Genomic DNA, 19,632 nt, shown 5'->3' on the forward strand with positions numbered 1-19,632 from the left:
CTTTCTTTCTTTCTTTCTTTCTTTCTTTCTTTCTTTCTTTCTTTCTTCTTTCTTTTTTAATTTATTTGACAGAGATAGCAAGAGAAGGAACAGAAGCAGAGGAGTGGGAGAGGGAGAAGCAGGCTTCCCTCTGAGCAGGGAGCCTGATGCGGGGCTGGATCCCAGGGTCCTGGGATCATGACCTGAGCTGAAGGCAGACACTTAATGACTGAGCCACCCAGGCGCCCCTCCTTTTTTTTTTTTTTTTAAGATTTATTTTATTTGTTTATTTGAGGGAGGGAAAGAGAGCACCGAAGAGCGGGGTTGGGGGGTTGGGGGGAGGGCAGAGGCACCCTCAGCATGGATCCCACAACTGCGAGATCTTGACTTGAGCTGAAATCAAGAGTCAGTCACCTTGACTGACTGAGCCAGTCAGGTGCCCCTAGGTCCCTGTTTTCTTGCTGGTTGTAATTTAGGGGTCATTTTCAGGTCCTTGCTGTGCGGTCCCACCTTCTCCACAGCTAGCAAATCTTCCTCATGTTAAATGCCTCAGCTAGCAAATCTTCCTCATGTTAAATGCCTCACCCTTAGAATCTCTGACTGCCTCTGTCTCTGACCTCTAGACCTAGATTTAAAGGGCTGATGGGATTGCGTTTCTCTGTCTCCCCACAACCCTCAAGAACTTTTCATCATCTCAAACAGAAACTCTGGGGGCGCCTAGGTGGCTCAGTCGTTAAGCGTCTGCCTTTGGCTCAGGTCATGATCCTGGGGTCCTGGGATTGAGTCCTGCATCTGGCTCCCTGCTGCTTCTCCCTCTCCCCCCTGCTGCCCTCCCTGCTTGTGCTCTCTCTCTTTCTGTCAAATAAATAAAATCTTAAAAAAAAAAATTCAAGGGCGCCTGGGTGGCTCAGTTGGTTAAGCGACTGCCTTCGGCTCAGGTCATGATCCTGGAGTCCTGGGATCGAGTCCCGCATCGGGCTCCCTGCTCGGCAGGGAGTCTGCTTCTCCCTCTCCCACTCCCCGTTTGTGTTCCCTCTCTCGCTATGTCTTTCTCTGTCAAATAAATAAATAAAATCTTAAAAAAAAAAAAATTCAAACAGAAACTCTGTACTCATTAAACGGTAACTCCCCATTCCCCACTCCCTGCCTCCTCTATTCTTTCTGGTTTTATGAATTTACCTACCTGAGATACCTCATGTAAGTGGAATCATGCAATATTTGTTCTTTTGTGCCTGGCTTGTTTCACTTAGCATAATATTTTCAAGGTTCATCCATACCATAGTATGTAGGCCATTGTATGTGTATACCATGTTTTGTTTAGCCATTCACCTGCTCACGGCTGTTTGGGTTGTTTCAGGACTCTATATCTTAAGGTCAACTGATTTGGGTCCTTAATCACGTCTGCTAAATCCCAGAATATTGGAGCGGTCTTCTGTTGCTGTCTACCACACACACTCTAGAAAGATTGTACTACCTCTAGTTGGAGGAACCATCTTGCCTTCTTTCATACCTTTGTCTCTAAATTGTTCAGAAGAGTGTGGAAATTGCATCTCATTCACTGCCTGCCTTTCCAGCTGGGTTTTTCTCTGCTCACGACTCTAGTGGGATGAAGGATGCATAACAATCACTTTTTAGCCTCCAGTGAGAGCGCTCTGGCTTCTCGTCCCTGATATTACCTGTGACATATTTCTGAGGATGTATGAGAATGTGCAGTAATGTCCTGAGAATGCAGCAGGATTTGGACTTGTCCAAATAAGAGAATTTAGGGCTATAACTGCCATGATTAAAGTCAGCCTCATGCTTCAGCTGAATGCAAATTCTTTTGATTCAGTCTGGTCTTTTGGGAATTGGACATTGGATCCTGAAAAGATGGTGCTCCCTAGGAACTGGGAGACCTGGGAAATGGAAATCATTAGAATGTGCTAGAAATCTCAGATTAAATGGGAGCTGAGCATCTCAATAACAAGACTATGACCATAGATTCAGCACGGGTGGTGTTTGAATATTACCACTTGCCATTTGGCTTGGAGGAGGAGCCATGGCCTTTGGAAGGGCATGGGGGTGGGGTGGGGTGGGGTGGTGTGTGTGTGCATGAGTGATGTCCTAGGTTAAGTTTTGCTTGGAAGGGGCTCTGTTAGCTCTGAGGTAGTTAGATTCCCTAAGGGTCTTAGATTATGTCTTCTCAATTTAGAATATGCCAGCTTGCTTGTGGGTAATCCTGGTATCGGGGAACAGATAGCAACCACCCTATTGTGGCAGGTGAGTGTGAGGTTGGGTGAGGATTAGAAGGGGGTAAAAGCGTCCCCTGTAAGCAACGGATCCTACCTGCCAGTTGGGGACTTAGCTGGGCCATAGGAAGAGGAAGACCCTGAGGTGACTACCTGCGTGTCTTCTCCAACCTAAGCTGGCTTCGCGGGCAAAACTGACCGTGTGTTCTCTCTCTCAGGCAACTGCAATGTCTGTGGACCGTCTTGGGCAGCATGCTGTGCTTTCCGGGTAAGTGAGCTTGCAGCATTCCCCTGCTGCGATTTCTGGGAAGAAACTGCAAATAAGGAGGTTTCTGGGAAGTTGGAAAATACTCTTTCTCTTTAAGGATTGTGGTCATAGGGCTTTGTTCTGCTCTCCTAGTGACCTCGGGGTGGGGGGGTACTTAGAGGGATTGTTTGCCATTTATTTTTGTCTCTGCCCTAACATGTAAGCAGTAAAATTCCTTTTAAATTTTAGTGACTGGTACTTTGGTCTTAGAATTGCAGTTTTCTGTGTATTGCCCGGACTCTGTAGGTCTGCTGTGGTCTCACAGGTAGTTACCAGGATTGAGGGCATCTGGGTCCTAGTTTGGCATTGCCATTTACTGTGAGTCCCGGGACACTTATCCACTCGGCCTCCCTGGACTTCGGTTTTCTTGTGAAGGAATTTGATTTCGTTATGAAGAAATCAAGCTACATAATTTCTGTGGTGTCTTCTGGCCCAGCGTTTTTAAGATTCTGGCAACTAAGCACCATCCCAACATTTGCTCATCACTCCGCCATGGTACCAGTGTGCTGGCACTTAATGGCCAGAGTCTCCCCTCGCCTTTCATATTCACGGCCTCTCTGAGTTTGCTGTATTTTCATTAACTTAGTTGTTTATGAACCCATTTATCAGTTTTTTTTTAACTAATCTCTCCACCCAACATGGGGCTCGAACTCACAACCGGGAGATCAAGAGTCACATGCTCTACTAACTGAGCCAGCCAGGTGCCCCCGAACCTACATATAGATTAATGAATTATCTTCTATTTCATTGTTTTATTTTGAAATGATATTTTAATTTACCTTAAATGTAGCAGACATTTAAATAATTAAAAAGGCTATGCAGGGGCGCCTGGGTGGCTCAGTCGTTAAGCGACTGCCTTCAGCTCAGGTCATGAACCCAGGGTCCTGGGATCGAGCCCCGCATCGGGCTCCCTGCTCAGCGGGAAGCCTGCTTCTCCCTCTCCCACTCCCGCTGCTTGTGTTCCCTCTCTCACTGTGCCTCTCTCTGTCAAATAAATAAAAAATCTTTAAAAAAAAAAAAAAAGGCTATGCAGTGAGAAGTAAGTTTTCCTTCTTCCTTTTGACCCCCTCCCCAGAGACCGTTACCATTACCATTTTCTTACGTCATACTGGATGCACAGATAAGGAGCAATTGGTATGTCTCTTTACTGCCGCCTCTGCACTCAGGGAAAAAAAAACAGCTTTATTGAGATAAAATTCACAGATCATGTAGTTTATCCATTTAAAGTGTGCAAGTCAGTGGTTTTGGGGATATATTATTCATTAACTACTCAGTTTTTAAACCTGGTTTTTTAAAATCAAGGAAATACATATATATAATTGAAAAAGTCAGTATAGCATTACAAGGATTATATTGTCAGACAGCAGAATCTTACCTCACCTTTTCCTTACCTCTGATCCCACTCATTAGAAACAACTAATTGAGACTCTTTTAGCTTTTTCTTTGGGGTTGCCTCCATTGTTCCAAATAGTACACATATACTCGGTATCTTGATTTATCCATCATAGATATAACAAATTGACTTCTTTTTTTTTTAAAGATTTTATTTCTTTATTTGACAGAGAGAGACACAGCGAGAGAGGGAACATAAGCAGTGGGAGTGGGAAAGGGAGAAGCAGGCTTCCCGCTGAGCAGGGAGCCTGATGTGGGCCTCGATCCCAGGACCCTGGGATCATGACCTGAGCCGAAGGCAGACGCTTAACAACTGAGCCACCCAGGTGCCCCAAAAGAAATTGACTTCTTAAAATAGATGAGGATTTAGCACTTTTATTTTCCTCTGTGTGTCCCTTACATGACCTCCCCCTCCTTCCAATTTAGTTATATAACCGTTTTGGGGCTGAATCAGTATTTGGGGTTCTTTTCTCAGAGTAATTTTGAAAGGTCCTATACCATTCTGATTCTGGACTTTGTATGTGACCTATTTTTTGTCTTTGGAAGCTTTCCAATGCTATCTTTGTCTCTAGTGTTACTTGTACCTCCAGGTATGTGAAATTTTTACTGTGATTGCCTTGGTGTATGTCTTTTTTTCATTCATTGTGCTGGGCACTTGGAAAGCCCCTCTTTTTTATGCATCATTCCTTGTTTTATCTAAACAGAAACGTAATATATACTTGGCATCATGTGGTCATATTAACAACCATAAAATACAGAGGTGCTAAGGGATAACTGTGTCTCAAATGTTAGACTTTTCTGCATTCACTGATGTGGCTATTGTTATTTGTAGCATCCTAGGAGGGAATGGGATCGCTTCACTGGAAGTCAGGCAAGCTTTCCTGTTTTGGTATGCTCTTAGATACATATATATCCATCTTATTTTTCAACATAATCTTAAAGGTTCACCATTTCGTATTCTTACATTGAACTTGAAAATATATAAAGTATGTACTTAAGTGAACTGCTCAAGTGAATTTACAAATATATACGCCCATGTGATCCCCATTCAGATTAAGATCCAGAGTAATTTTTAGCACTGTTGGAAGGTCCTTTCATTCTGGAAGTCTGTGTCTTCCAGTTTGGAGAAGTTTTCCTGCACTGCGTCTTTGTTAATTTCCACCCCTCTACTTCCTGCTCTCATTCTTTCTGGAGCTGCTCCTAGTCCTATTTGGATATCCTATGTGAATTTTCTTTTGGTCCTTTTTGTTTCGCATTCTGGGAGTTTCCTTCAGCTTTAACTTCCCACTCTTCGATCAGATTTCTTTATTTCGGTTATGCTTTTCATTTCCAGGAGCTCTCTCTTGTTCTCTGTTCTTTACCTTGTCTTCTTTTACCTCTCTGACAATGTTCATTCTAGGTTTCTTCTTTCCTCTGCACTACTTATTTCCTTTTTTTCTTTCGATCATGTTGGTGCCTGTCTTTCATGTTTCCTCTGGTGACTGATACTCACTGGCTCTCTGTTACTGTCCAAGAGTGATCAGTTTACATGTGTGACGGTGGGGTTCATTGGAGGGAGATCAGGTGGGAACCAGACCCCTTTTTTTGGCGGGCACCCAGATGTTGTTATTTCCTGGGTTCTGTGTTGTTAACTTGTTTGCTTTTGTTTTTTTCTTGGGCTGGTCATTTTCCCCTGAGAAGAATCCTCTTGTCACTTGTCGTTGTCTTAAGACGAAAGCTCAGTGTTGTGAGTACTGAGTAGAGCAGAGGCAGGGAGGCCTCACACCCCACCTCAGTGCCCTGTTTTAAGTACAGCTCCTCATCCTCACACGCTGCTGTGCCTTTTGTCCCAGGCCTGGGGCTCCCATCAAGTAGTTTCTCTAAAGCATGTCCCCCCCTCCAGCCGGGTGAAGGAGAGGTGGTCACCTGGCTCTCTGGGGGTGTGCATAAACCACTCTCCTTAGTGCTCTTTCAAACCATGCTTGTTCTGTTCTGCGTTTGGTTCTGCAGCCTCTCTGTTCCCCTTGCCCGTAGGCCGAAGCCTCCAGCTCCTGGGCTCGGTTGAGTTCTGCAGCGTGAATCAGCTTCCCTCTCATTCACGTCCCCTTTGCAGGCACGTGGGTGTTTGCTTTCTTTCCATCAGTTACCATTTGTCCGTGTGCTCTTCACTTCCTCTCTCTTTGTCTTTGTCTTTGTGGGTTTCTGTGTTTTACGTTTTTACTCTTACTTTCGTGGGTCTTCATGGAGGAATGAAGATACACATGTATGTTCGATCAGATGTGTTTATCCTGAAGTGCTTGCTTTCTGTGGGTCTCCCTTTGCTCTGTCATGCCTCTGACCTTCCCTCTTGACTCGCGCCCCACATGGATAGCTCTCGGCCTTTTTTCCTGTTGTTGGTGCTAATGGAAAGATGCCATCCTCCCTGCTACAGGATCAGGTGATTCCTTCAGAGGGGGTCAGAGATTCTAGATCTTTGTTCTGCACCAGAAGTTCCGGAAGTTCTGTGAATTTGGGTCTTGCCTGTGTTTTCCTGCTTCCCCCCTAAGCCTCTCTTGTCGGGTTTCTGCTAGGGTTTCTGCTAGAGTTTGACGTGCCATTTTAACTTGCATTTCCTATCTCCTCTGAGCAGGGATGATTAATCTTTTTCTTCGTCGAGCCCACCTATCCTCAGTGATACCCAGGAGCTTGGCGTGTTCTCTAACGACAGCTAATGGCTGCTGAGATGTCGATTCACACACCAAGGATTTTTCACTTAAAGCAAAGGGAAGATAGGTGAACACAGGACACTCCTGTTTTCAGAGCCTTTATATTGATTGGCACCTTGAACATTATCAGTGCTTAATATGTTATATTCACTATTACTTTATTGGTTACTATTTCCTTCCCAACAGACTTAATTTAGTTGCTTTCACCAGGTCGGCAACTTGCAAGGGAATTTGAGATTTTCTCCTGGATAGTTGACCAAGAGATGAGTGATGTGTGTAGCGCACGTTTACTGAATGCAGAGCACTGTGCCTGGTGAGGAGAGACCTGCAGAGATTGGAGACACGGTCCCTACTCCAGCCAGTTGGCTCGGGACCGAAGCCTTACCATCAGTAGTTGTACTACAGAGATAAATGCTACCCTCACAAAGCAAACTGCATAGTGGGAGTAGTGTGGACGCAGGGACCAACCCTAGTGGGGAGATTGGGAAACACCAGAGAGGCTTGGTGCTGAGTCCGGTGGGCAGATGTCAGACTTCCAAGGATCCAGGGGGAAGGCCATGTCTGAAGACAGGCTCGCACAGGGATGTGGCTCCCTCTTGTCTGTCGTATGCCTTTCCGAGTAGATGAACGTCATACACATCTGGGGTTTTTTTGAGCGCTGTTTGCAAACCATATGTAATTCCAAATGTACTTTTCCAAATGTCTTAATGCTAATGCTGTTACATCGTTATAATGTTGATGTTGTTTTCCTAGCCGCCGATTCTTATACATCGTTAATCTAGATGCCCCTTTCGAAGGTCACCGAAAGATCTCTCGCCAGAGCAAATGGGACATTGGAGCTGTGCAGTGGAACCCTCATGACAGCCTCGCACACTATTTTGCAGCTTCGGTGAGCTCATTTAAGCAGTGCAGGAAAAGGCTTTTAAAAGTGTGAGCTGGGGCCAGTAGGTCTATGTTCTATGTAGAAAAGAGAATGTAACCATCACTTCTCAGGCAGAGAAGTATGGATGGTTCTAGAAGGAAGATTGAGGCAAATTACTGACATATATATACACATGCGTGCATGTGTGTGTTTCTAGATGTGATGAGCAGATTTGCTGGCATTTGTGGTGTCGGATCTTGTGTTTCTGTGGCTCCAGATTTTGAAAGGGAAATGAGTAGATGCCTCCATTTCTGTGTGTGATAAGAACCTGTTTTCACTGGCAGGAAGGTAACTGGCCAGTGACTATGATGTTCATTGCTTTCAGAGGGATCAGAGGACTCCACACACCCTTCCACTCAAAGGAAGGGATTCTGTCTTGATTGGGATTCATTAGATCAGCTAACCCCCTGAGACTTTATGTTCCTGTTTATATGTGAATTTTTCCAGGGAAAAGATGCATACGTTTTATTAGGTTTTCGGAGGGATTCATGACTGAAAAAGGATCTGGGCTAGATCATCTCTGGGATCTTTCATCAGATTCTCTATTAGCATCCTATTCTCCTAGAACAATTAGAAATCTACGCCTTTGGCTCCTTTTGCACTGGGCCGGGAGGACGGTATTTAAAAGAACCCGTCTTACCATCCAGGAGATGCTACCATTCACGGCGCTGTCTGGGTCTGTTCTTACCAGAAATGACAGTCTGAGAGAGGAAAGCGTCTGAGGAAAAAGAAAGAAGAGCAACGCTGTCAGCTTCAGAAGGAACAAAAAGCTGCTCTTCCCTGTCATTTCCAAAATAGAATCTGACTGTCTGACTCTCACCATAGACGTCTGAGGTGGAGCTGGTTTAGGGGACTGTTCTGAAGGAGAAGGGAGGGCCAGTCTCCTGCTTTTCCATTCCCAACCCTTTTCCTGTATGTTAGGAACAATGCTCTTTTTGTTGGCTTATACCTCTAGGACTTTCTCTCCCTCTCACCCTCAGCCCCTGATCATCTGACATTTGGTCCCGGGGTCCTCAGCCTTGGCACTATGACATCTCAGGCCAGATAATTCTTTGTGGCAGGGGCTGCCCTGTGCCTTGTGAGAGATCATGCAGCATCCCTGGCCTCTGTCTCCAAGTCCCCGTCTCCTCCTTGCCCTCCCCGTATTCATGACAACCAAAGATGCCTCCAGACATTGTTAAATGTCCCTGGGAAGCAAAATCGCCCCTGATTAGAAACCACTGCTTTAGGCTGACCAGCCAGTACTTGGCCCGAGTGGATTAACACTACATTTGTTTATAAGTGGTGAGATAACCCTTTTTTTGGGGGGGGGGCAATTGTTTTCTTTTCTTTTCTTTTTTCTTTTTATTTTTTTGACATTCATTTTAAAATGGACAATTTAATGTCACTTACTACATTCACGATGTTATACAACCATGCCCCTCTCTAGTTCCCAAACATTTCCATCACTCCAAATTAAAACCCCTTATCATTCAGCAGTTTTTCCGAATTCTCCCTCCCCACAGCCCCTGGCAACCACCAGTCTGTGCTCTGTCTCTGTGGATTTATCTGTTCTGGATTTTTCCTATAATTGGAACCATACAATACATGCCTTTTGTCTCTGCCTTCTTTATCTCCGTTGTAGCATGAATCAGTGCTTTACTCCTTTTTATGGCCGAATACTCTTCCATTGTACGGCCGTAACACATTTTGTTTAACGGTTCATTCACTGGTGGACATTTTGGGCTGGCTGTTGTGAATAAGGCATAAATGAACATGTGTGTACATGTACTTCTTTGAGTACTTGTTTTCACTTCTTTTGGGTATATACTTAGGAGTGAAATTGCAGGGTCATATGCTAAGTCTGTGTTTCTCTTTTTGAGGAATGACCAGACTGTTTTCTACAGTAGCTGAACAGTTTTATAGTCCTTCCAGCAATGGACGAAGGTTCCGGTTTCTCTACATCCTCATCAGAATTGTTGTTTTGTTTTTTTTTTTTTAATTTTTATTTTAAAAAATATTTTACTTATTTATTTGAGAGAGAGAGGATGTGCAAGAGAGCACAAGCAAGGGGGAGGAGCAGAGGGAGAGGGAGAAACAGACTCCCTGCTGAGCAGGGAGCCCGACACAGGGGCCGATCCCGACACAGGGGCCGATCCCAGGACTCCGAGATCACAGCCTGAACCCAAGGCAGACGCTCAACTGAGCCACCCAGGCACCCCTTTTTTCTTTAATTTTTAAATTACAGCCATCCTAGTGAGTATAAAATGGTATCTCACTATGGTTTTGATTCACATTTCCCTAGTGACTAATGATGTAGAGCATCTTTTCATGTGCCCATTGGCCACTTGTAGACCTTTTTTAGAGAAATGTCTATTCAAGTCCGTTGCTCATTTTGGAATTGGGTTGTATGTCTTTTTGCTGCCGAGTTGTCAGAGTTCTTTATATATTCTTGATACTAGACTTTTGTCAGAGATACGATTTTTTTTAAAGGTTTTATTTATTTATTTTAGACAGGGAGAGGAGCAGAGGGAGAGGGACAAGCAAACTCCCTGCTGAGCACAGAGCCCAACGCAGGTTTAGAATTGGAAACTGGCATTTCTGGTAATATATAGATATTAATGTACTTGCATCTTATGTATCAGTTCAGAAATTATTCAATACCTTTTAGTAATTAGACGGTTATCGTTTTTATTCACTTTTGGTGTTTTTCATAAGCTCATGATACTTAAATATTTTGCTGGCTTGTTGTTTCTTTTAGTGAAATGCAGCTTTTTCCTTTCCTTCTTTCCCTATTGTAGTGTGGTTTTTTCTGGCCGGTTTTTCCTGTGTCTTTTTACTTAAGCCTTTAAGAAATTTAGTATAGGCATATTTCAAGGAATCTTGTATAATTTTGCCTCCTAGGACACCCCTTTGGTGTTAGTTCTGTTTTCTTTCTTGTGCATATGTGTTTTTAAAGTGTGGTAGAAGGACTCCAGGCATTTGATAGGTGGGAAATTTGCGCTAAAAACATCTAGTGTGACAGCAGCTGGAGAGATGGGTGTGTGACCTTCCGCGTTAGGATGTGGTCCTTCTGTCGGCCAGGGGACATCTCTATAACCCATCACTCACGTGCTCAGTAGTGGGTCTGTAGCTTCAGTGTAGCTGTCTGTACCTGTTCAGGGTGGGTACACTTTGTTTTTTTGTGTTTTTTTTTTAAAGATTTTATTTATTTGACAGAGAGAGACACAGGGAGAGAGGGAACACAAGCAGGGGGAGTGGGAGAGGGAGAAGCAGGCCTCCCACGGAGCAGGGAGCCCGATGCGGGGCTCGATCCCAGGACCCTGGGATCATGACCTGAGCCAAAGGCAGACGCTTAACGACTGAGCCCCGCAGGCACCCCAGGGTGGGTTCACTTTGAAGACAGCACTAACCTTTAAGGACCTGGGTACTGAGCTGAGGTTGGCTCGGATGCTAAGCGTACTCACGTCTGATGGCTTGGTAAGGAAGTCAGTGTGTAGGATCTCTGCCATGCACGTTGGTTTCTCCATGGCTTCCTCTTCTCAGCCCTAGGCAGATTGCAGTGAGAGCATGTGTTCTCATGTGCTCCTGGCTGCCTTCTTTCCCTTGTTTCTTTTCAGAGTAACCAGCGGGTCGACCTTTATAAGTGGAAAGATGGCAGCGGGGAAGTTGGCACAACCTTACAAGGCCACACTCGGGTCATCAGGTAGGCACCAGCCCTCCCCAGCTCCTGGCCTGTCTCACTTTGTCAGCGTCCCGTGGGAAATGAAATGAAGACACCATCCTCCTTCCATGGCTTGACCCTCTGTGTTGCGTTGGCCGCGGGTGGCTGCGGGTCCTTCGCGTTCATGGTAGTGATGGCCCTCACAGTGAAGAGCAACCAGGATTTAGGAACCAGCATTCGTGTAACCGCTAAGCCTGATCCCAGGAGACACTCAGACAGGTACAGCCCAGTCTGGAGTGAAGGATTAGAGCCGATCTTTGCTGTAGGAGGGAGACACAGTTCTGCCAGCAGAATCGCTTCGCTCACAGTCGGCAGTGCCCAGGAGTACCGACGGTGGGATGCAGCCCTTTGCTCTTTCTCCAGCAGCTGTGGGGCACCACACAGAGCTCCTGCAGCAGAGTCCGTTATCCAGCTGCACGGTCGCCTCCTGCCTGTGGCCTTGGCCTCTGGAGTGTCCCTTGATCCATCCTGTCCTTAGGTCACTATTTCTGGCTGGGGAATACTCCTCCTGGGAAGTAGCAAGCAGGGAATGCAGGAGTGGGGACGCTGACCCAGGAAGTGCTGGGAAAGGCTAGACCCCCTGCCTGTGTTAATTGCGTAGGAACTGCCTTTCTAGGACGGAGGACCTGGGTAGGGAGGACTTGCCTGTCTTGAAAGCTACATGGCAATGTGGCAGGTTGCCACTGCTTTAAGAGATGTTGGTTTTACTCAAGGTACCTGTGGTTGAATCTGATTTAGAGAATGATAAGTCAAAAATTACTTCGTGTTTTTGCTGTGTGTGTGTGTTTGAAGTTAAATCTTCCATTTCTTTTTTGGGAGCAGGTGACAGTATAGCTGGTGATGACAGGGGGAAGGACCTGAAAGTTTCCTTTGAGGCTCAGTTAAGTCTTGTTCATTCCCAAAGAAGTTTGGAGATTGCTGCCCTAAGTCATGTTAAGGAGTCCCATGAATGGTGACTTCTGTGAAGCCACAAGAAACTAAATCTGCTGGTGCTTTGGAACGGACTCTGAACTCTGAATTTTTTCTCTTCGTTGTTGTTCTGTTTATTTCTCCTGTTCCCAGCGACTTGGACTGGGCCGTGTTTGAGCCAGATCTCCTGGTTACCAGCTCCGTGGACACCTACATCTACATTTGGGATATCAAGTAAGAACAATGAAAAGGCCAAACCACCAGGTTGTGGGATGATCTAGGACCTTTGTTTTAGAGATCAGGGGTCTTAGTGTGGTTTCCCCTTGATGCAGACTCTGAGTTGAGGATACATGGCAAGCACATTGTTTAGGAGGTGATAGAAATGCTGGTGGGGGATGGAGAAGAGAGACAGGACTGGGAAGGCTGCAGGTAGGGGGCGTGTTATCCACTGTAGGTACCACTGTGAACAAGTGGCGCTTATTCTTACTGGGGACTGCTAGGTGCTAGTGCAGAACTCCCTCCTCAGGTGTCCCACCCTCGAGGGCTAAGGAAGTGGGGGTGCCATCCTCTGTCAGTCATTGGTTGAAGCCTGCCCCCTGGGACCTCCCTTCCCTGGCACCTTAGGCCCGTCACAGAGGTGTGCAAAGCAGGCCTCAGCAAGCAGGGGAATCCCTCTGGCAGAGAAACAGAGGTGCTGGCGTTTGGAAGTCAGGCGGAAGTTTAACTGAAGTGACAGGTGACAGTGGGGGGGGTTGATGGGTACAGACACACATTGCTACAGCAGGCAGTGAGTGCTCTAAGGCCCATCTGCTTTGCTCTTGGTGAGGCTTCCATCCCCCGCCTGTAAGCGCCACTGAGAGCCACCTCTCAGGGTTACTCCTCCTGGAAGTGACGAGCGAAGGAGCACCCGGCCCAGGGCCTGGCCTGTCGTAAGTTCTTAATGAACATCTGTTCCCTTCTCCCTTCGTAGAGCAAAGTTCCCTTTGCCGTAACAATTTGAGGGGACTAACCAGGGGGTATAGTCCGTAGAGTCCCCCAGATGGGACCCCCTCCCCTCAGCAGACTGCTCTGCTCCCAAATGGCAGTGGCTCTGGGATGATTTACTCAGAGGTGGGCAGACCAGGGAAAGGGAGACCGCGAGTCAGGGTGTGCGCAGCTGACTTCACCTGCATCCCGCTCGCGTTAATGCTTCGTTGGTGATTCGTCTCATGGCAGCGCCGAGCGGGGAAGGGGCACAAAATCCGGGGGAAATGGAACGGGTCTGCTCTTAAATAAGCAAAACCCCAGGGGGACGACTGGGTGGCTCAGTTGGTTAAGAGTCTGCCGCTTCTCCCTCTGCCTGCCGCGCCCCCTGCTTGTGTTCTCTCTCTCTCTCTGACAAATAAATAAATAAAATCTTTAAAACAAACAAACAACAACAACAAAAAACCCCCACAAAACTTCAGGGAGCTACGAGGCTAGGTTAGAGTATTCCTCATTGATGTGAAATAATTGTTTTCATAATTTAAGGATTAAGGGACACTGAACGGATGATTTCTTTTCAGGTTTTCTGGATAGTAAGCGTGAGCCGCAGATTGGCCATCCGGTCCTCCTAGCTCTGCGTGGATCCCCAGTTCTGTCACGTTACCATTTCGTGGAGAAGTTGCCCTCCGGCCTTATAGTGAACCCAGGAGTCTCTCTCTCTGAGAGTCTTCCGTTCTATCCAGCAGTAGGGTTTTGTTTTTGTTTTTAATTGTGGTCAAAAAAACCCAAAACATAAAATTTACCATCTTTACCATTTTTTTAAAAAGATTTTATTTATTTACTTATTTAGAGAGCAGGGGGAGAGGGAAAAGGGAGAGAGAGAGAAAATCTCAAGCAGGCTCCACACCCAGCTCAGAGCCCAACGCAGGGTTCTGTATCATGACCCTGAGATCGTGACCTGAGCCGAAATCAAGAGTCGGTCGCTCAACCGATGGAGCCCCTCAGTGCCCCCATCTTCACCATCTTTAAGTGTACAGTTCAGTAAAATATATTCACCTTGTTGCCCGACAGATCCCCAGAACTTTCTCATCTTACAAAGCTAAAACTACTCATTATGCACCTTCCCACTTTCTGTTTCTGTGGATTTGACTACTTGAGATACTTCATACAAGTGGAAGGGAAATCATGCAATATTTGTCTTTTTGTGACCGACTTATCTCACTTAACGTAATGTCCTCAAGGTCCATCCATGTTGTACCATATGCGACAGGATTTCCTTCCATCTCCAGGCTGAATAATATTCCCTTGTATGTATAGACCACATTCTGTTTATCCATTCATCTGTCGATGGACCCTTGGGCTGTTTCCACCTCCTAGCGACTGCGAATGTGAGGGTAGCTTTTTACTTCAGCTCTGAAGTGCTGCTGGGAAGGTCCTTGCAGAGTTAAGCCTCCATGACGGTCACTTCGTTGCCACCAGGAGAAATGGCACCAGGAAGGGATTCTTTGGGCTTCCTCCACCCCTGCATCAGGGTCATGCAGGCCATGCCGAATCATGTAGTTTGCTTTCTCTGGCTCCAACTGTGTGATTTGAAATTCAGCCTCAGTCTCATTTGAAGGAGCTGAGGAGGTTTGTCCCTGAAGGGAGATGGGCCTCTCTTTACCCTTGTTTTTAAGGCCCTCACGTTCCCTCTGAACCCTAAGCACCCACTGAAAGGGGAGTGGAGAACTGTGTGCAGAGGGTAGAAAGTCCCAGGTGGATGGTGGCCTACGGATCGGGCATTTGATCTCTGACTTTTCTATTCCAGAGACACAAGGAAGCCCACAGTTGCGCTGTCCGCTGTAGGTGAGTATTTGTTTCCCGCCTCGGCTCAGTTCCTTCCTTCCATCCCTTCTCTCACGGGGACTGCCCCTGCCCCAGTCCCCGGCTCAGCTGGGTGGGATTTTAGGTCTCAGAAGTTAGAGTCAGGAGTGCTAAGCATGGTCAGGAACTTATTTTAGGATTCAAGGCCAGGAGCCAAAATGGTTAGTTTTTAAACTTTTTATTGTGGAAAATTTCAAACGTGTATGAAAGTAGAAGAAGATGAAATTGCTTTATGTTCACGATCGAGCCTCAACAACTGTCACCGTCCAGCCAGTTTTATTTATTTCATCTTTACCTCTTCCCACTTTCCCACCCCCAACTCCCATCTCTTTTGGAATGATTTTGAAGGGGTGCCTGGGTGGCTCAGTCGGTTAAGCATCTGACTTTTGATCTCAGCTCAGGTCTTGATCTCAGGGTCGTGAGTTCAAGCCTCACGTTGGGCATGAAGCCTACTTAAAAAAACAAAAAGGAATTATTTTGAAGCATGTCCTGGGTGTCATATCATTTCCTCAACAAATATTTCAGTAAGTGATACTTACACAAGAGAAGAATCCTGTAAGAAAATATGATCACGATACCATAAACGGACCTAAAAATGTTAACAGTGGCTCTTTAATATCAAATATTTAAGCGATATTCAGATTTCCCTAATCTCAGTTGTTGTTGTTTTACAAATTATTTAAGTCAAAATCCAAATAAAAAACATACTTATAAGTGGTTGATATATTTCTCATCTTTTACAATTGGTAGGTTTCTTCTCCCTCTCCTTTTTTGGTTTATTTTTCTTTTCCTGAGGTTTATTTATTGAAGAAACCAGGTTGTTTGTCCTGTGGTTTCTCCATAATCTAGATTATGCCGATTGTGTCCCCATGTTGTCATTTAATGTGGATGTACTGAAACTTTGAAATTACTTTCTGGTCCCCCTGTTTTCATTGCTCAGTTGGAATTGACTGTTTTTAGAATTCTGCTTTGGGGCTGTTATGGGATATTTATGGAGAGTAAAATTTGGACATAGAACTGGTATATCTTACAGTGATGAAGCCCAGTCATCAGTATTGTGTTTTGAAGATTTATTTATTTATTTTTGGAAAGAGAGAGAGAGAGAGAAAGAGTGGGGGGAAGCAGGGGAAGAGGGAGAGAATCCAAGCAGACTGCACTGAGCACACCCAACTCTGGGTTCGATCTCACGATCCCGAGATCATGACCTGAGCCGAAACCAAGAGTTGGTGGCTTAACCGACTGAGCCACACAGGTGCCCATCTGTACTGTATTTTGGCATCCTTGTTAAAAATGTACATTGTCTGTCTCTTAAATCCTGCTCCTTTGTATGTTTTTGGTACATTTGAATTCACATTTGGTGTTTGCTCCAAAGTGATTACATGATTCTTCTTTTTTCTCTCACATCTCCATGCCTCATCATTTAAAGACATTGAGCATCACGACTGTATTAAGCAGGTGGATTATCTGTTCTGGGCAGTTAGGGACCATGTCTGTTTTGTTCAGTGCTGTAGACCAAGGTCAGACCACCTGTCTGACCCGGGGAGATGCTCTGTAAATGTTTGTTAAATGGCGGTGGGGATCAAGCATCTGTGCCTCTGGGCTAAGTGTTTAAATAAATCTGTTGCTCTGCCCCTCACCTCCTGCCTTACTCCCGCCACCTTGGCTTTTAGGCACTTATGACCTGAGACACATGATGGCCCACAGACATGGTTGCAGAGGATATCCAACTGAATGAAATACAAATGGTCTGTAAATGCCTCAGTTACCTCCCTGGGATTCTGTTGCTTCTACTTAGAGGTTTCTAAGTTAGGCTGGTCGTAGAGGAGCTATAAAAAGAAAGACAGTTCTTTTTTTCAGCCCACTTGCTCTGATTACTTTCTTTTCTGTTGTAAGTCCTCTAAAGAAGAGAGGTGGGAGACTTCTTTTTTGCACCTCAGTGAGATTTCTCAGTGGTAGCACAGCTGCCCTGGGAGAAAAGAGGCAAGTGAGAGGCTGTGGATTTGGTAAGCTGCTTGGTCTACCATTCCCTGAAGGTGCAACCTTGGCCAGTTGTTTATGGTGTTGTTTCTGCCTTTGGGGTAGGAAGAAGTAAGAGCCTGTGTGTACTTCAGAGTATTCGCTGTCTGAGAGCACCAAAGGTCTGGGAACTCTGTTTGACTCTGTTGTCACGATCCTAGTAGATTGAATTAGGGGGTTTCCTTCCCTTTGGAAGGCTTCATGGTCTGATGGACCCCACACTGGGGAAAGTATGTTTCTTTTGGAAGTCTTTGAGTAATCTGTCTTGAGGAACCGGGGCAGGCTCTTCCTACTCACTTTCTCCTCTAGCTGATACCCTTTCTTGCAAACAAACTGGGTCTCCTACACTAGCTTCCTCCTTTAGGGGTCTCCACCATTCATTCCTAGGTGACTTAAGATGCCCTGTGTCTCAAGCAAAAAAACACAACAAACAAACAAATACCCTCACCAAAACCAAGCAAAGGTAACTTCTGGGTCTTAACTCCATTTCCTGTTAGATTCTGAGTCCTTGCTGTGTCAGTCCCACTCTACACTTCTTGGATCAGGTTGCCTTCCATAGCCCTGGGTCCACGACGATGTCCCCAGTAATAAACACCCACCCAAAGGGAGAAATACGTGTGGCCTGAGCAAGGACAAGAAGAGATGGGAAGGAAAGCCATTGTGTTGTTCTGGTTTAACTTAATTAACTTGGTTATTTTTAAGAGCTAGAAGTGCTGATATGTCCTAGATTTCCACAGGTCTCAGCCCCTCTGGCATCTTGTGCTATGTCTCCTCTCACATAGCTCCCTCGTTACTGTTGTTACCTCTTTGTGTTGGCAGAGTCGGGAAAGGACTCAGTTCACAGTGTGGGGCACGTTCCTGTTTCCTGACTTAATACAGGGCCGGTGGCCACGTGCAGCCACTGTTGGGAGGAGAGAGTGCAGGAGGGAAATGGTGCACAGATCCTTCTGAGGGCAGAATTGGGCAACACGGGGGCTTATTCTTCAGCTGAGGTTCAGGAACCTTTCTTTCTCCAAGGTTGCCCTCCTAAATAGGTAAGAAAGTGAGTGAGTCAGTGGGAAGGAGCAGGCATTGAGCGGAGGCTCTTCTGAGTGGGAACGCCAGGCTGATCGCTGGGGATGATGAAGAGCCAGGCTGTGTGATTGGGCAGTCAGTTACCAACTACAGAGCCATGTTGAGCTGCTGCTTGTGAGAAACCATGTTTCCCTGCTGATTCTGTGTGGAGGTAACCTGTAGAGTTTTTTCCTAAGTGAGACTGTTTCCTCAATTAGCTGACTCTGATCCTGTTCCGGTGTGTTAATTCATTTATTTTTTGGCCTCATTTTCTCTTTAACGGTGGAGCTGGTGTAGTCGTAGAAACCTGAAGGGTTCTGTTTGCCTTCAGCTGGAACTCATTATCCAGCCGCCCTGGATGTTCTCTACTCTGGTGCCAGGGGGGTTGAGGGCAGTCACTTTCTTCCCCTGATTTTTCTTTGCAGCCGGTGCCTCACAGGTCAAATGGAATAAAAAGAATGCTAATTGCCTTGCCACCAGTCATGATGGGGATGTGCGGATATGGGACAAACGGGTGAGTAATCTCTTCCCTCCCACCCCAGTGGGTCTTTAGTTGCTCCCAGGGGGTGTGAGGAGGATGCTGTGAGTAGCAGGACTCATCTTGAGAGGCCAGGGTGCCCTGTGCACTGCGGCAAATTGCCATCTTAAGATCACAGTAGCAGAAGACATTTGCTTCCTGATCAAATTGATGTTGAAGGAAGATAGAGAATATTATGATCAGTGGTTAAGAAAATGAACTGGGCCTGACCTAAGTTAGAGCCCCACTTCGCTATCTCCTAATTATGATATCAGCTGAGCCACTACACTTCTCCGAGCCTCAGTTACCTTATCTTCAAAACGAAGATAATGATAGTGAGTATGTCATTGAGGAGGTCAAGCCCGGGGACCAGACACTATTCTAGAATGGTCAGCAGGCTTCTTATCCCTGCCCCAGATTGCAGAGCGCAAACTGGTTGTTCTAGGACATATTCTGTCCTGGATATTTCTGGTATAAATCCTCCCTTAGACATCCAGCTGTCCCGTCAGCCTCACAAGAGCCTGCAGAGCATATATTCTTCCTTCACAACCCGTGTAACTGATGGGCACAGAAGCGGTGCAGGGTCCTGGGCTGCCACCGCCACGGAGAGTCTTTTGAGAGTTTGGTTTGTTGGCATCAGTGAGAACAGTGATGCGGGCAAAGGCTCCCCCATACCCCCATGCCGCATACCCGACTGGCAGTCGACTTTGTAAGATCTGGGGTGTCTACTGCTTCCTGCTTTCTGAAACTGGAGGCTAGAGCTCCTCAGCTTCTGTGGGACGTACGCACTTTCAGTCTTCCTGAAACTATCAGCCCGGGTGCTGTCACCTCTTAGCACGGCTTCTGGCAGCCCCGTCCCTTCCCTGTGGCAGGGAGTTGGTCAGACATTTGGGCAGAGGAGAAGGAAATGAAGCAGGGATGGGGAGTCTGCTGGATTGGGTGCCACATTCTGCTAGGGAAGCATGTGCTGGCTGAAGTCCTCTGCCTTATGTGGCTCTTGGGTGAGAAGGTGATTTTGTAAGTAGGGGTTAGACAGGTACGTCTTCTATGTGTTAGTATTTGTCTCTTTCGCTTAGTCCTGTCTCGTAATAGCCAT

General features: G+C 46.1%; 1 protein-coding gene across 4 annotated transcripts in view; it reads left to right on the top strand.

Annotated features, from left to right (window-relative positions):
* WDR59 (WD repeat domain 59) overlaps window positions 1–19,632 on the top strand; it is an 84,573-nt gene that overhangs the window by 13,857 nt on the left and 51,084 nt on the right. For 3 of the 4 annotated variants that reach the window (XM_035024782.1, XM_035024779.1, XM_035024780.1), the window contains exons 2-7: window positions 2,426–2,475; window positions 7,344–7,479; window positions 11,112–11,197; window positions 12,278–12,358; window positions 14,895–14,932; window positions 18,445–18,533. In XM_035024782.1, the coding sequence (XP_034880673.1) occupies window positions 2,426–2,475; window positions 7,344–7,479; window positions 11,112–11,197; window positions 12,278–12,358; window positions 14,895–14,932; window positions 18,445–18,533 (480 nt within the window). The remainder of the gene's footprint in view (window positions 1–2,425; window positions 2,476–7,343; window positions 7,480–11,111; window positions 11,198–12,277; window positions 12,359–14,894; window positions 14,933–18,444; window positions 18,534–19,632) is intronic. The other variant, XM_035024781.1, reaches the window with a different exon arrangement.

The sequence above is a fragment of the Mirounga leonina genome, unplaced genomic scaffold (assembly GCF_011800145.1).
Source record: "Mirounga leonina isolate KUSES-001 unplaced genomic scaffold, KU_Mleo_1.0 Mir_180, whole genome shotgun sequence".
Lineage (NCBI taxonomy): Eukaryota > Metazoa > Chordata > Mammalia > Carnivora > Phocidae > Mirounga > Mirounga leonina.